General features: G+C 50.3%; 1 protein-coding gene across 1 annotated transcript; it reads left to right on the forward strand.

Moving 5' to 3' along the window:
- Positions 1 to 255: 255 nt before the first annotated feature.
- Positions 256 to 4,114, forward strand: LOC141964345 (transmembrane protein 209-like). Its single transcript, XM_074914613.1, has 6 exons — positions 256 to 467; positions 856 to 1,028; positions 1,648 to 1,823; positions 2,538 to 2,609; positions 3,548 to 3,644; positions 3,978 to 4,114. Exons 1-6 carry the CDS (start codon positions 256 to 258, stop codon positions 4,112 to 4,114), a joined length of 867 nt encoding a protein of 288 aa, XP_074770714.1.
- The last annotated feature ends 8,490 nt before the right edge of the window (positions 4,115 to 12,604 follow it).

A 12,604-nucleotide genomic window follows, 5' to 3' on the forward strand; every position in this document is an offset into this window, starting at 1 on the left:
GGAATAGAGAACCCTCCTGCGTTAAGCAAGGTGCCTGGTAACACTGAACTGAAATCTGAAGCTGCAGGATTCGTGCTGAGTTGTGGTCCTGTGTCTCAGTCTTCTCTTTTTTTTTCTGTCAGTGGCTTGACTGCCGTGTTCTGTGGGGGCCAGATTTTTCTAGCATCCCTTCTAGCATCTTTTCTAAATCGCCTTAAGCTGGCGTTGTGTGTGCGTCTAAAGCGGGGAGGAGAGTTTGGGGCTGCTGCATCCGCAATGCTCATTCTGGCTTTCCCTTCCGGCACCTTCTCCTCTGCCCCGGGGCCAGAGTGTGCTGAGTTACAGCCCGTCACGCTGCCCTCGCACCCACCCACAGTTTGGTACCGGTTGTGTCCCGCGGCACAGCCCCCAAGGACGGGCTCTGCCAAACGGCAGCGCTTCTTACAGCCTTACTGGAACCTCTTCCCCGAGCAGCAGCTGCACTTCAGGTAAGGACCAGGACAGCTCCCCAGGGTGCAGTTTGGGTCTTTGCTTGGTGCCCTGTGCTGCTGAAGGGGAGCGGTAGCCAGTGGAGAGTTGTCTATGTGTGTGTTTGCTCCTTTTGCAAAGCGGATCTAAATTTGTCGTATGGGGATTTGTCCTTCTTCCCTAGTGCCGCTTCCTTCCGTTTAGAGCAGCTGGTTTGTTTCAGAACAAGGCAAAACCAAGCAATCAAAATGTAAGTGCAAAGGAGACCAAAAAGACGCAACCCAGACCCCAAACAGGAGTCTTTTACGTTCATGTCGTTTAGAAATCAAGGTGGAATTCTGTCTGCCTTCTATGACACAACCGTTTTCCTTTGCCCAAGGTTTCCAGCCCCAGCTCCTCTCCCAGCAGGTCACCGTCCCCCAGTAGCGCTGGGCCAGTGGAAAGCGGCGGGTTAAGGTCTCGTTGCCGCTCTTCCCCCGCTCTGTGTAATTCTACGGGCGCGGAGGAGGATGTGACAGACCTCAAGGCACTGCACGCCTTCCTTTGGAGAGAGGAACAGAAGCGACAGAGAGTTCAACTCGGTAAAAACCAAACTGATTTGATGGGAAAAGCTTGGTCAGGAGAAGGGGCTGGGTTTATTGGAGGTTGGCTTTTACGGATGAGAAAAGTCCCAAAGGATTCCAGTGCAGCCTACTAGGAGATAGACCTGACTCGTTTATGGTGATCGCCTGTGACCTTGGTAAAGGTGGCTGCTGACTAGTGGAGTCTTTTCCTGAGGGGTTCGGACGTGAGGTGGGACACCATCATTTCTACCTGTCTCCATGGCCCTCAGGATGTTTTCCTCCAGAGTTTTGCTGGGGATGAGCTGGGAATGTGTGCTGAAAGATCGTCTCTGTGGCACTTGTTGGCCGTAGCGGCCCGTGATAAGCTGCCGGGCTCTGTTGCCGTGTGATGAGAGGGATATCTTGTGGAGAAGGCGTTTCAGATGCGGGGGGTGAATTACCTGCAGGCAGTTTTTGTCCTGGATAGGGACAGTCGGGGTGCAGTCGGTGTTTCTGCAGACTGACCTCAGTGTCCGTATTCATGGCAGTTCGTGTCCGTGTGTCTGGCCAAAGCCTCCACCCGCTGTGCCTGTGCTGTTGCATTGAGAACTTCTATGCAATGACTGCACGTGCGTGTTTAATGAAGGAATCGTTTCAGGGTGTTTGGATTCCAGCTCTCCTTCCATCAGCCCAGCTTTTGGGAACTGCAGCCGTTCCATCGCCGACTGCGTGCAGGTGCTGAGAAAGTTCCGGTACCAGCTGGCCTGCAGGCCCCGGGCCCCATCACCACACAAGGATGTACCTGACCTGCGCTCGATATGGGCTGCAGAAGAGGTAAATTCCACGGCGAAAGTGGTCAGGAGAGAGAAACGGGTCTGTAAAGTACACAGCTTTGTGCAGAGGTTTGGATTTGAGCTGCGTCAAAAAAGTGGGAGAGAGAAATCCTCTAGCTCTGAGCTGTCTTCATCCAGCTTGCGAGGCTCCTGGTCACTGTAAATGGCCATTGCAAACTCTGAATTGTAGTGGGAAAAGTATTTTTCCCTTGGAGAGCAAGGCTCACACTGGATACAGTAAATTTCTGATCTAAAACTGGAGTTGGAAGGGATTTGTGTTTAACCCCGTGGAACAGCTGAAGGATATAAAGCATAAAGCCTTTACGCTGGCGTCTGAAAGAAGTCTGATGCCAAGGAATGCCACTCCCGTGGCTTCACTGAAATAGGATCGATTATTTCCTACGTTACTTGAATGAAACTGCCCATTCAGGTACCTCTTTCATCAAGCCTGCAGTTCAGAGCAATTTTATCCTCATAGAGCAGAGAGCTTCAGACTGACTTTGGCCTCGTGGCGGGTGGCTGTAGCGTGACTGGAGAGTGAGCGCATCCTCCGTGAAGCTGCTGTAGGAGTCCCGTGATCCAGCCAGCAGGCGTATAAGAATTTGGGGAAAAATGCGATTGGAATGATGTAGCTAGTGTCAGAAGTTGTCACAGACCCTAAAAACTCTTGGTATTCTCGGAAGTTCTTACACGTACTTAATGAACCTTTCCATAGGTCTGGGCACGGGTGACGATGCAGCGCCACCTCCTTGGTCCCGTGGATTCCTGGACCACGAAGGTCAGAAACGTAAGTCCCGTCTGGGGCCGAGACGTCCCGTCTCTGTGACAAGGTTTGGTTTTCCTTGCTGGAACCCAGACTGCTAAATTGGTATTTCTGCAGTATTTCTAACTCACTCCCCCGGGCTCAAAGCGTGGAAAATTCCAACCCAAAGGCTGGGTTTTTTTCTGACTGTCCCGAGCAGCGTAATAAAATCAAAAGGGAAAACCTCAATCTTAGTTAGCAACAGCCCTTGCTGGAGCAGGGCAGAGTGAATTGCACACGGTGGCAAAATAATGAGTCGGTCTGGCTTTGGATTGCCCCTTCACTCACAGCATCTATCAGGTCTAAAGTTTTGCTTGTGTGTTTTGTGTGTTTTTTTGTTTTTTAATAAGAGTTGTGAAAAGCAAAGATGGGTATGAGATCCATGCCAGATTGCTGAGCATCTATTCCTAAACCCAGGGCTAGCGCGCTTCAGTTATCAAATCCCACACGGAGTGCTTTTCAGCTTCTTGATTTCCCCAGACAAATGTGAGAGAGAGTGGCCTCATCAAAGTATAAATTCCCTTTATGGCTGGAGGGCTGTGTTCCTAATGCCCCTTTCCTCACGGTTCAGAAAAGCTGCAGAAAGAAAAGCTTTATCTGATACTTTCTAGAGATGTGTTTTCCTGACTCCTTTATTTGAATTTTCTGGTCTTTTAGACCTGTTAGGTTTTTTTAGACCTTTTAGTCCATTTCTGTACTGAATTTTCTGGTCTTTTAGAAAGTATTAGAGAGTCACTGAAACTCCACCTAACTTGATATGCTAACTGAATTCCTTTTCTCCTTGGTTGGCTTCAGCATTTCCGTTGTTAAGCTCCTTTGTGATTGTAACAGTGATGATTAGTAGGATGTAAGCTAAAGGTTGGGGATTTTTAAACATTTTTCTTGCTTCTGACCTCTTGAATTTTCACCTTTTTCTTTCCTAGTGGATTAATGAGACTATTGTAGTGCCACTTGTCCAAAAGATTGAGTCTGTGCGCATTCAGCTGCAAAGAATGGTGTGTCCAGAGTTGCAGATCAGAGGTAGGATGAGGCTTTGGAGCCCCCTTCCCCCCCTCTTTGCTTCCCCCACCCCTTCCCTGCTTCCTTCCTTCCTTGCTTCCCCTCCCCCCCCCGCCCCGCCCCTTGCTTCTCCTCCCCCATTTTTCTGGCTGGAAATTCTCACTCTCTCTCTACAAACTCTCCCTCTCTCCACTACTACGCCTTTTGACAAATGCTGCCCTCAACAACTTGTTTGAACAATTCTCATCAACTCCATCCACTTGATCTTTTTCTGACACTTAGACAATTCTCAAACAACTGTTGCTCTTCTTGCATCAAATCCAGGTGCCCTTCACCCACAACTCCATTTCATAGGCTGCCTTTCCATCTGTGCTGCTGAAGCCGTGTCACGCAGATCCCCTGCAAAGCAAATGCTTCTGGCTTGCGGGCGCGACTGTGCCGAAGCCATTGGCCGGCGCCCGTGGGTGATGCAGTTCAGGGGCTACGGGTGACCGGCGGCGGAGGGGGAAGCGCAGAGCTCTGCCTTGGCAGGGAGTCCCCGGGAGGGTCGGGATTAGACCGGAGGCTGCGCTTGGGCAGGTCCCGAGCCGCACTGGCTCATCTGAGCGGCTTCACTGAGCGCAGAGAGAAGACGCTCGAGGCGGGAGGGTTGATTCGCCCGGCGCAGGCCAGCGCTGGAGCCATCTGCACGGCCTCTCCACGCACGCTCAGACAATCCTCTCGCTCCGCAAACCGGGAGCGGGGTCCCGGCTCCAGCCGGGCTCCGTGCTGTGCCCGGGAGCCGCAGCCCCCCAGGAGCCCCAAGCGGCCCCATCCCATGTCCCCGGGGCTGCAGCCGAGCCCCGGCCCTTCCCTCCCAGGGGCCAGGGCTCTTTCCTTGGGGGTAGAAGCACCTTTAGAGAACCCCGGCGCTGGGGGCGGGTGGGTTGGCAGCGGCAGCAGACAGCTTCACTAGTGCCGCTCGGCCTTGGGGGAGAGCAGGCGAGTGGGGAACCACGAGGCAGCCGATCTGCCGAGGCGCTCGGGCGGCAGGACACCTGGAGCACCGGGCAAGGCCCAGATGAACGGTGCAGTAGTGGTTGGAGGGAACTGGAAAGCTGACAAGTCATTATCTAAAGTACTTATAAATGGCACTTGTGCATAAGAATTTAACAATTAGGGAAATTAATCCTTTGCTTAGGAGCATGCAGACTCATACCAGTTCTTGTATTGCTCTAAAAACCCACACTTCAGATATTCTGGTTCTATATACAGATAGGAAAAATGAAAAGATCAAATCTCCCAAGAACACCCCACAATTTCTGAGCTCATACTGTACTGATGAAATAATCTTTGTTCTCTCATGCTTCCTTCTGACAGCCACATTTACAGGATGGATACAAGCGAGGAAACCACCCGTACCCCATCCTGACAGCTCACTCTGCACTGTACCAGATGGTTTCCCCCCGCTCACATATTCACCTTTTTCCTCGCTTTTTGACACACTGGCAATGCCATGGGCAGCTGCTTGGCACAGCGCGGCTGCAGGGTGACGTGAGCCTGACCCATGCCTGGGACACTGCGCTGTTCACGTCTGGCTCCTGTAAGGCAACTGATTTCTAAAATGGTTGGAGGACTTGAACCAGACACGGAATTGAGCTGAATTTGGCAGTTTCCGCTTCAGAGCCCTGCTGTGCTGCTGGTGGTGTGGCTGTCAGACGTACCAGCTGTGTGCTTTCAAAACACGGGCACGCCTGTAGGCTGAGCAGGTGGAGTTTTGGTAAGGCGCAAAACCATCCAAATGGATAATTTTATGTTTTTGGAAATGCTACTCATGGTAATTTCTGCTCTCCTAACCCTTGCTAGTAAGTAATTGACTTCAAAGTGAAAAAAGGTAGGTGGCACTTAGGGAAAACCAAGATGTGCACAACACCAAAAAAAAAAAAGAGAACTAATATTACACTGAATATCTGTGAGAAAAGCAAACTGTCCAACAGTGTTGCCACTGGCAAAACATTGTTGTCTCACCACAAAGGCTTTTTTTTACGCCTTAAACTGTCGGGTATTCTCAGTACCTTGTCACTGGATGCTGCTGATGGTGCTGCAGACGCTCACAGGGCTGAAATCGCACCCAGGGACATTCAGCAGGGGCTAAACAGACGCCTCTGGCCCTGCAGGCGCAGGATGAGGAAGGGTGTTCCAAGTCCAGCTCCTGGCACCGCGCACTGAGTCCCGGGCACGGCCTGCCCGGCCGGCAGCACCTCGCCGTGGGGCGGCATGGCGGGGCTTGTGGGCCGGGGGCTCGCGGCAGTGTTTTGTGGACTCGGCGGTACAAATGGGGTGCAGCCAAGCCCTCTGCATGCCTGGTGGGGCCGAGGTGGCCATGCCGAGCCGTGGGCTCGCTGGAGCTGCCCAGGAACGCGGCGAGGGCCACCAGCCAGAAAATGTCTCCAGCCCTGTGGCTGCCCCAGCCCCGTGGCTCCGGGTCGCCGTGCAAGCAGTGGTGTGGCTGGACACTGGTTTCTTTTAATCTAGATCATCTGTTGCTGATATGTTAAACTACAGCTGACAGGCAGCGGCTGGTCTTAGAAGCAGGGTAAGAATCGTTGGAGCATCTCATTCTGTATAAATATTTCAGCGTGCTGCTCTGGGAACAGCACAGACTAATTTCATTCCCACAAACAACTGTAGAACGTGCTCTATGCAGTAATTCACGTTTCAGCCTTTTCATTTGTATTAATAACTGATCACTCCTATGAAACACACCTTCCCCCTAAGCCTGATGTTTCTAAAACATTGTTTTCTTAAAAAAGCCCAGTAATTTTAGTTAATAGTAAAATTATTTGCAAGCAGTTGGCCTTGTAAGGAGCTTTCTGAACTATAAAAGTTTTGCCTTCTAAAGCCTTCTGATTTTCTTCTGTTCTTTCTGCACGTCCACTTCTGACCCTTTCCAAGAAGGTGTTCACAGATCGTACCAAGCACCTTGTACGTAGAGGTATTAATGCAAATTAAGTCTACTTTCCTTGCTCTATTTTCTGTTCTCTAGTCCAGTTTAGTTTCTGGTGTCCGCGTACAGCTGCTGGATTAATGAAGAGTCATCGCATGAGTGTTTTAAGCAAGGGAAAAAGACATAGTGCTGAGGTATTTCTGAGAAACAAAAATCCCGTTGAAAAGGAATGCACCGGCCATTGCAAAAACCGTGGAATGAGGTCTGATCTCTGTCACCCCTCCCTGCCTCAGCTTGTGCCCTGACTGTGCCTCGGGGCCTCTGGCCAAGGGGACAGGTAGGGAATTTTTATCAGCATCCCTAATGTGCCTTCTCCCGTCGGCTCTGCATGACTTTCCTCAAAGCATGGCAGTTTCCAGTGTTGCTTCTACTTCTAGAAAAGAATATGACATACTTCCTCTACTTGCAAAGAAATCTGGATGTGGTGGTGTTGTGGTTTGCAATGTGGAGGTTGGATTGTTACAGCTGCAGGGGAACAACATGGCTGAGTTCACTGGGTGTTGGTGAGGTCCTGTTTGACTTGGGGGGGTGTGAGCATCATGGTCAGAACTCTGTGTTAGCAATGAACTGGAATTTGTTCAGGGGACACCTCCTTTTTACACCCTGAGTGATTTATCTGAGGGGACAGCGTACTAAGTTCTGTGTGTTTTACACACTTTTTCTGCTTTCGTGAACCAAAAATGGGAAGAGATCAAGGAGGATGCTCTTAACCTGAACAAGTTCTGGCCATTTGGGGTTTGTGGTGCAGATGTGCCTGCCCCTGGCCTGGGGTGCTGCGGGGTTAGCGGAGTTGGGCAGGGGTAGCTCCTGTCTCAGTGCCTAATCCTCTCAAGCTATAAGCTCCCCAAATTCTATAGCCATAATGGGAAATATTCCTGCCAGACAAGGCATTTGCAAAATAATAAAGCTAATCATTGGTTTGAAAAGTTACCGTGATGATTGATGATTACCTTGGATCTGTGGGAAAGACTGATGCCTCCTCTTGCTCTTTTTTATTAAAGCTCTGGGCAGTTTGACATTGCAGTGTCTGTGTAGTCACAGCACCTTGTTGCTAAAACTTTGCAAAGATGGGGTGCAGAGTTCTCTGCGGGTTCTGCCAGAGGAATGCTCTGAGAAAATGCTCATCACCTCTGAAAGTTGTGACTGTACCCAGGGAAGTAGGACGGGCTGTCAGCTGCTCCCTTCCAGTGGAAGCAGCGTTTAGTCCCCTGAAACGCTGGGCCGCAGCCAGGGTGCTGCACTGGTGCTTTCTTTGTCTGCAGCGCTGAATTCCTGTTTCACGACATTTAGGTGTTAAACTGAGAGGGCTCACTGGTCACAGAGACCTGCCTCGGCCTCAGGGAGGAAGAGGCTGCCATGGTGGTGGTGGTGGGATCCAGCGGTAGCGCCAGCGGGCACGGGGCAGGGCAGGATGCTCACGGGGTGGGATCAGCTCCCAGCTGGAATTCTGATGGGGCTGGGGATTTCCTACAGGGTCCGGAAGTCCCACAGGGAGCTGCATCCCAAGCCGTTCTGTGTCTTTCTTCTAACATTTACATTAGTCCAGTAGAATGTTGGTGTAAATGATAATGGAACTGAAACATGAACTGAGCAGAACGGGAAGTAACTGCTGGGTGGAACCAGGGGCTGGTGGCAGATCTGCAACATGTGGCTTATGGCTATGGTTCTCATTCTCCCCCACTGAATTTTTCAGAAAGTGAAACAAAACAAATGAAGAAACACCTGTAACCTTGAGAAGTTAAATCTTCTCCACTTTTATTGCTTTAGGATTGTGAAATGAATGGCATGCATGGACGACATGGGTTGGCAGAACCTACTTGGCTTTCGTGGTTCACATGTGTTGCACTGTAGGGTGGAAGCACCAGCACGGAGGAGGGAAGTTTTGCAGGGGAGGACGATGAAGAAGGTGCTGTCTCTGAGGCAGAGCAGGATGCAGAGGATTCCAACTTGACAGAAGAAGGGACTGCCTGTAGAGTAGTCCCTGAAGGGGAAGAGGCTGCAGAGGAAGGCAGTTCTGAAGGGGAATATGGAGCCAGCTTAAATTACATTTTGAACTTTAAAATATTGTGCATGCTCAAAATCATTCCTTTTGCCTGCATGATATTACTCCTGCATGATTTATGTGTGTTCAGTGTGCACATCTCTCCCTGAATCACTAGATGCTAGTGATGATTTAGCTTATGTGCTTTGATTTGTGCACTTTGAGATAGTATGGTCTCCTGGATCAAATCAAATCAAAAAAGGCAGCAAAAATTCTTCACTATATGGAGGGCTGACTTTTTGTGCATTACAAACAAGTTAATCACTGATATGTCAAAGGATAACTGTTACTTAAACCTGACTCTGAACAGCAATACTGGGACGGAAATTTCTGTGCCAAGCCACTCTTGCCTGAAAAGTCAAATTCAGCTGCTGACTGGCAGAGGTAGTACAGAAGAAGACAGACTGTGCTGGGAATGCCACACTTTTCTGTACATCTCCTCTCTTCCATGGAATTTCCTCTTAATGGTTTTCACACCAATTAGATGTTCTTGGCACTGAAAACTGTCTGTAAACTAGATAACATAAAGTGAGCACAGTTTCCATTTTCCTGGAATAAAGGCATAAACGCACAATGCTTGATGGGAAAAACAGTCAAGTTTCGTCAATGGTCATCTTGAGGGAGGCCTTCCATGTGCAAGGGGCAAGCAAATGGGTGCATATATTGTTCTATACATTGCTCTACTCTGGATACAGCCAGAGGCTGCCTGAGAATGTCCTCACTCCAGTAACAGCAACCTGTGAGGAGAAGGTGACTGGAAAGGGTGCTGGTAAAAAGTGGCAGAGCACTGGATCCAGTTCATCTCTGCCTTCAAGGTACCCCACACCTGTTAGCTTTGTGGAACAGGGTCACCAATACATAACACAAATCCCTACGGCATTGCAAACTCCTGTTTAATTTATTTTTTATTATTACTTCTTTAATATTAATAACTCTGGTTGATTGTAGTCTGTTTGCTTGTGTAGGAAATAATGTTTCCCATACATGGCAATCACCTTAAACAAGTTAGGAACAAGCTAGGACCGTGATATAAAGTCTGAATTTTATTTCTAGCTGGTTTCCTTCTCTGTTCTTCTGGTTTTTCCTTCTCTTGCACACACAGACCTTTTGTCTCATTCTGGGCATATGGGAAAGGTAGCAAACTGGTCTGTAACTAAGGATCCTGCCTATTAGACAGAAGTAAATATGCTTCATCAGTGAAATGTCTGTACAGTCTGCCCAGGGACTGGCCCCCATGGCTCCGCGCGCCCCGGGATGGGACCCTGACGGCGCTGCCCGCCCCGGGACCACACCCGGTTCCGTGCTGCCCGCCCTGGGACCGGATGCCGACGGTGGTGCCTGCCCTCCAACCAGACTCTCAACGGCGCTGCCGGCCCTGGGACCACACCCCGATTCCACGCTGCCCGGCCGGGGATGGGACCTCGACAGTGCTGCCGCACCCGGACCTGGTGCCTGGTGCTGAGCTGCCTGCCCCGGGACAGACCTCACGGTTATGCCAGCCCCTGGACCGGCCCCCGGTCCCGTGCTGCTCACCCTGGAACGAGACGTCGACGGCTCTGCCCGCCCTGGGACCAGACCCCAATGGCTCTACCTGCCATGGGACCACACCCCAGTTCCGCACTGCCCGTCCCAGGAGGGGACCCTGACAGTGCTGCCAGCCCCGGAACCAGTGCCTGGTGCGAGCTGCCTGCCCCAGGACCGGACCCCGAAGGCTATGCAGCCCCAGGACTGAACAGTAGAGCCGCGCTGTCCGCCCCAGGACTGGACCTCGACAGCACTGCTCCCCCCTGGACCAGACCCCGGAGGCGCTGCCCGCTCCAGGACCGGTGTCTGCTGTCACGCTGCCCACTCTGGGACCTCACCCCTGTTCCACGCTGCTGGCCCCAGGATGGGACACTGTCAGTGCTATCCTGCTCGTGATGGGACCCCCACAGTTCTACTGGCCCCGGGACCACACCCCAACGGCACTGCCCACCCCAAGACCAGACCACGACAGCGCTACCTGCCCCATGACCGGACCCCCATGTCTCTGCCAGCCCCGGGACCGGCACGCGGTGCCACACTGCCCGCCCCAGGACCGGACCTCAATGGTGCTGCAGGCTCTGGGACCACACCCCGTTTCCATGCAAAGTTTGTTCATTATTAGGCAGGACTTTTTACAGCCTGGGAGATAAAAATGTTTAAGTTAGCTGCCTCCCCAAGGGCAGGCTCTGTTGCTCTAATGCTCTCAGGCTTGCTCTGTTACTCTAATGCTGTGAGGACAGAACTGGACACAAAATATCTGTGTGGAACTTGAATCTCTTCTTCTTCTAGTGCTTTTAATTACAAAACCATGAAAGCTTATTCTGAAAACATCCATCAAATTAGTTAACCCTTAATATGCCTGCTGTAGGAAAAATGTTTTGTCATGAAGACAGATTTTCTGTGAGTCATGGTACATGTAATTTTTGGCCATGGATGGATAGAAAAAATAGCTTTTGTAAATACAACCTATAATATTGGTAGCACAAACATTGAGGTATTTGTCTTTTACATTTTTGTAGGTAAACGCCCTGTCCTGGCAGGTGTGCTGTCTCTCGTGCAGTGTTTGCAGAATGTCTCTAGGAAGATGTACCAGCTGTTACATCAAAGATAAAGATATCTCCTGCAAACTTGATTATTTCAAGTATATCATACAGGAATATAATTTTATTAAACATGCTGCACTTGCTTATGGCTTTTCACTTAAGCCACAACCAGAGTGCACATTTTAGCTCTTTGGTTTAATTTGACAGGTTTATTTTCAGTAGTCAAACTTGGGAAACCCCAAGTCAATCTGATGTAACTACTTACATTGCACCTCACTCCCCCCCCCCGCCTCACCCTGGTCCTCGGCCCCTTCCCTCACACCCCTCCTGGCTGACCCCTCACCTGCAAGCTCCATTGGCTGCCCCTTCTTCGTGCCCTGCAGACCCCCTAGAGCACCCTCCCTCAGCTGACACCCCTGCCCTGCTCTATCTCCCCCACCCCTGCTCCCATCACCCCTCCGTGTGCCCTGTCACCCCCTGTGCTAACCCCAGACACCATCCCTTCCCTAGGCCACCTCTGCTCCCCACTCTACAGATATCTCTCCCTCCCAGGCTCCCTTGACCCTGCTGCTCCACCCATGGCCATGGCACATGCCCAGGTGTTCATGGTGGTCATACCAGTGGGGGGTCGACCTGTTGGCATCTCCAATCTCCGCACATCTTCCTCACCCAAAATTCCTCTTCACCCATCTCGCACGCAGGTGCAGCTTGGCAGGCACTGCCAAGCATGAGGTTTCAGATTTGGGCAGATATCGTTGTTTTGTTGGGAATAATTTGTCTCTTTCAAAGTGTACTCCTCCACAGTGACAGGATGCTGAGGCCAGGAAGTGGTAGTGGCACAGCAGCAAAGTTGAGACATAGTCCAACACAGTCCCTTATAACTATGTCTTTTTCCCTTGCTTAAAACACTCATGCGATGACTCTTCATTAATCCAGCAGCTGTACCCGAACACCAGAAACTAAACTGGACTAGAGAACAGAAAATAGAGCAAGGAAAGTAGACTTAATTTGCATTAATACCTCTACGTACAAGGTGCTTGGTACGATCTGTGAACACCTTCTTGGAAAGGGTCAGAAGTAGACGTGCAGAAACAACAAAAGAAAATCAGAAGGCTTTGGAAAGCAAAACTTTTATAGTTTAGAAAGCTCCTTACAAGGCCAACTGCTTGCAAATAATTTTACTATTAACTAAAATTACTGGGCTTTTTTAAGAAAACAATGTTTTAGAAACATCAGGCTTAGGGGGAAGGTGTGTTTCATAGGAGTGATCAGTTATTAATACAAATGAAAAGGCTGAAACGTGAATTACTGCATAGAGCACGTTCTACAGTTGTTTGTGGGAATGAAATTAGTCTGTGCTGTTCCCAGAGCAGCACGCTGAAATATT

The sequence above is a fragment of the Athene noctua genome, chromosome 10 (assembly GCF_965140245.1).
Source record: "Athene noctua chromosome 10, bAthNoc1.hap1.1, whole genome shotgun sequence".
Taxonomy (NCBI): Eukaryota; Metazoa; Chordata; class Aves; order Strigiformes; family Strigidae; genus Athene; species Athene noctua.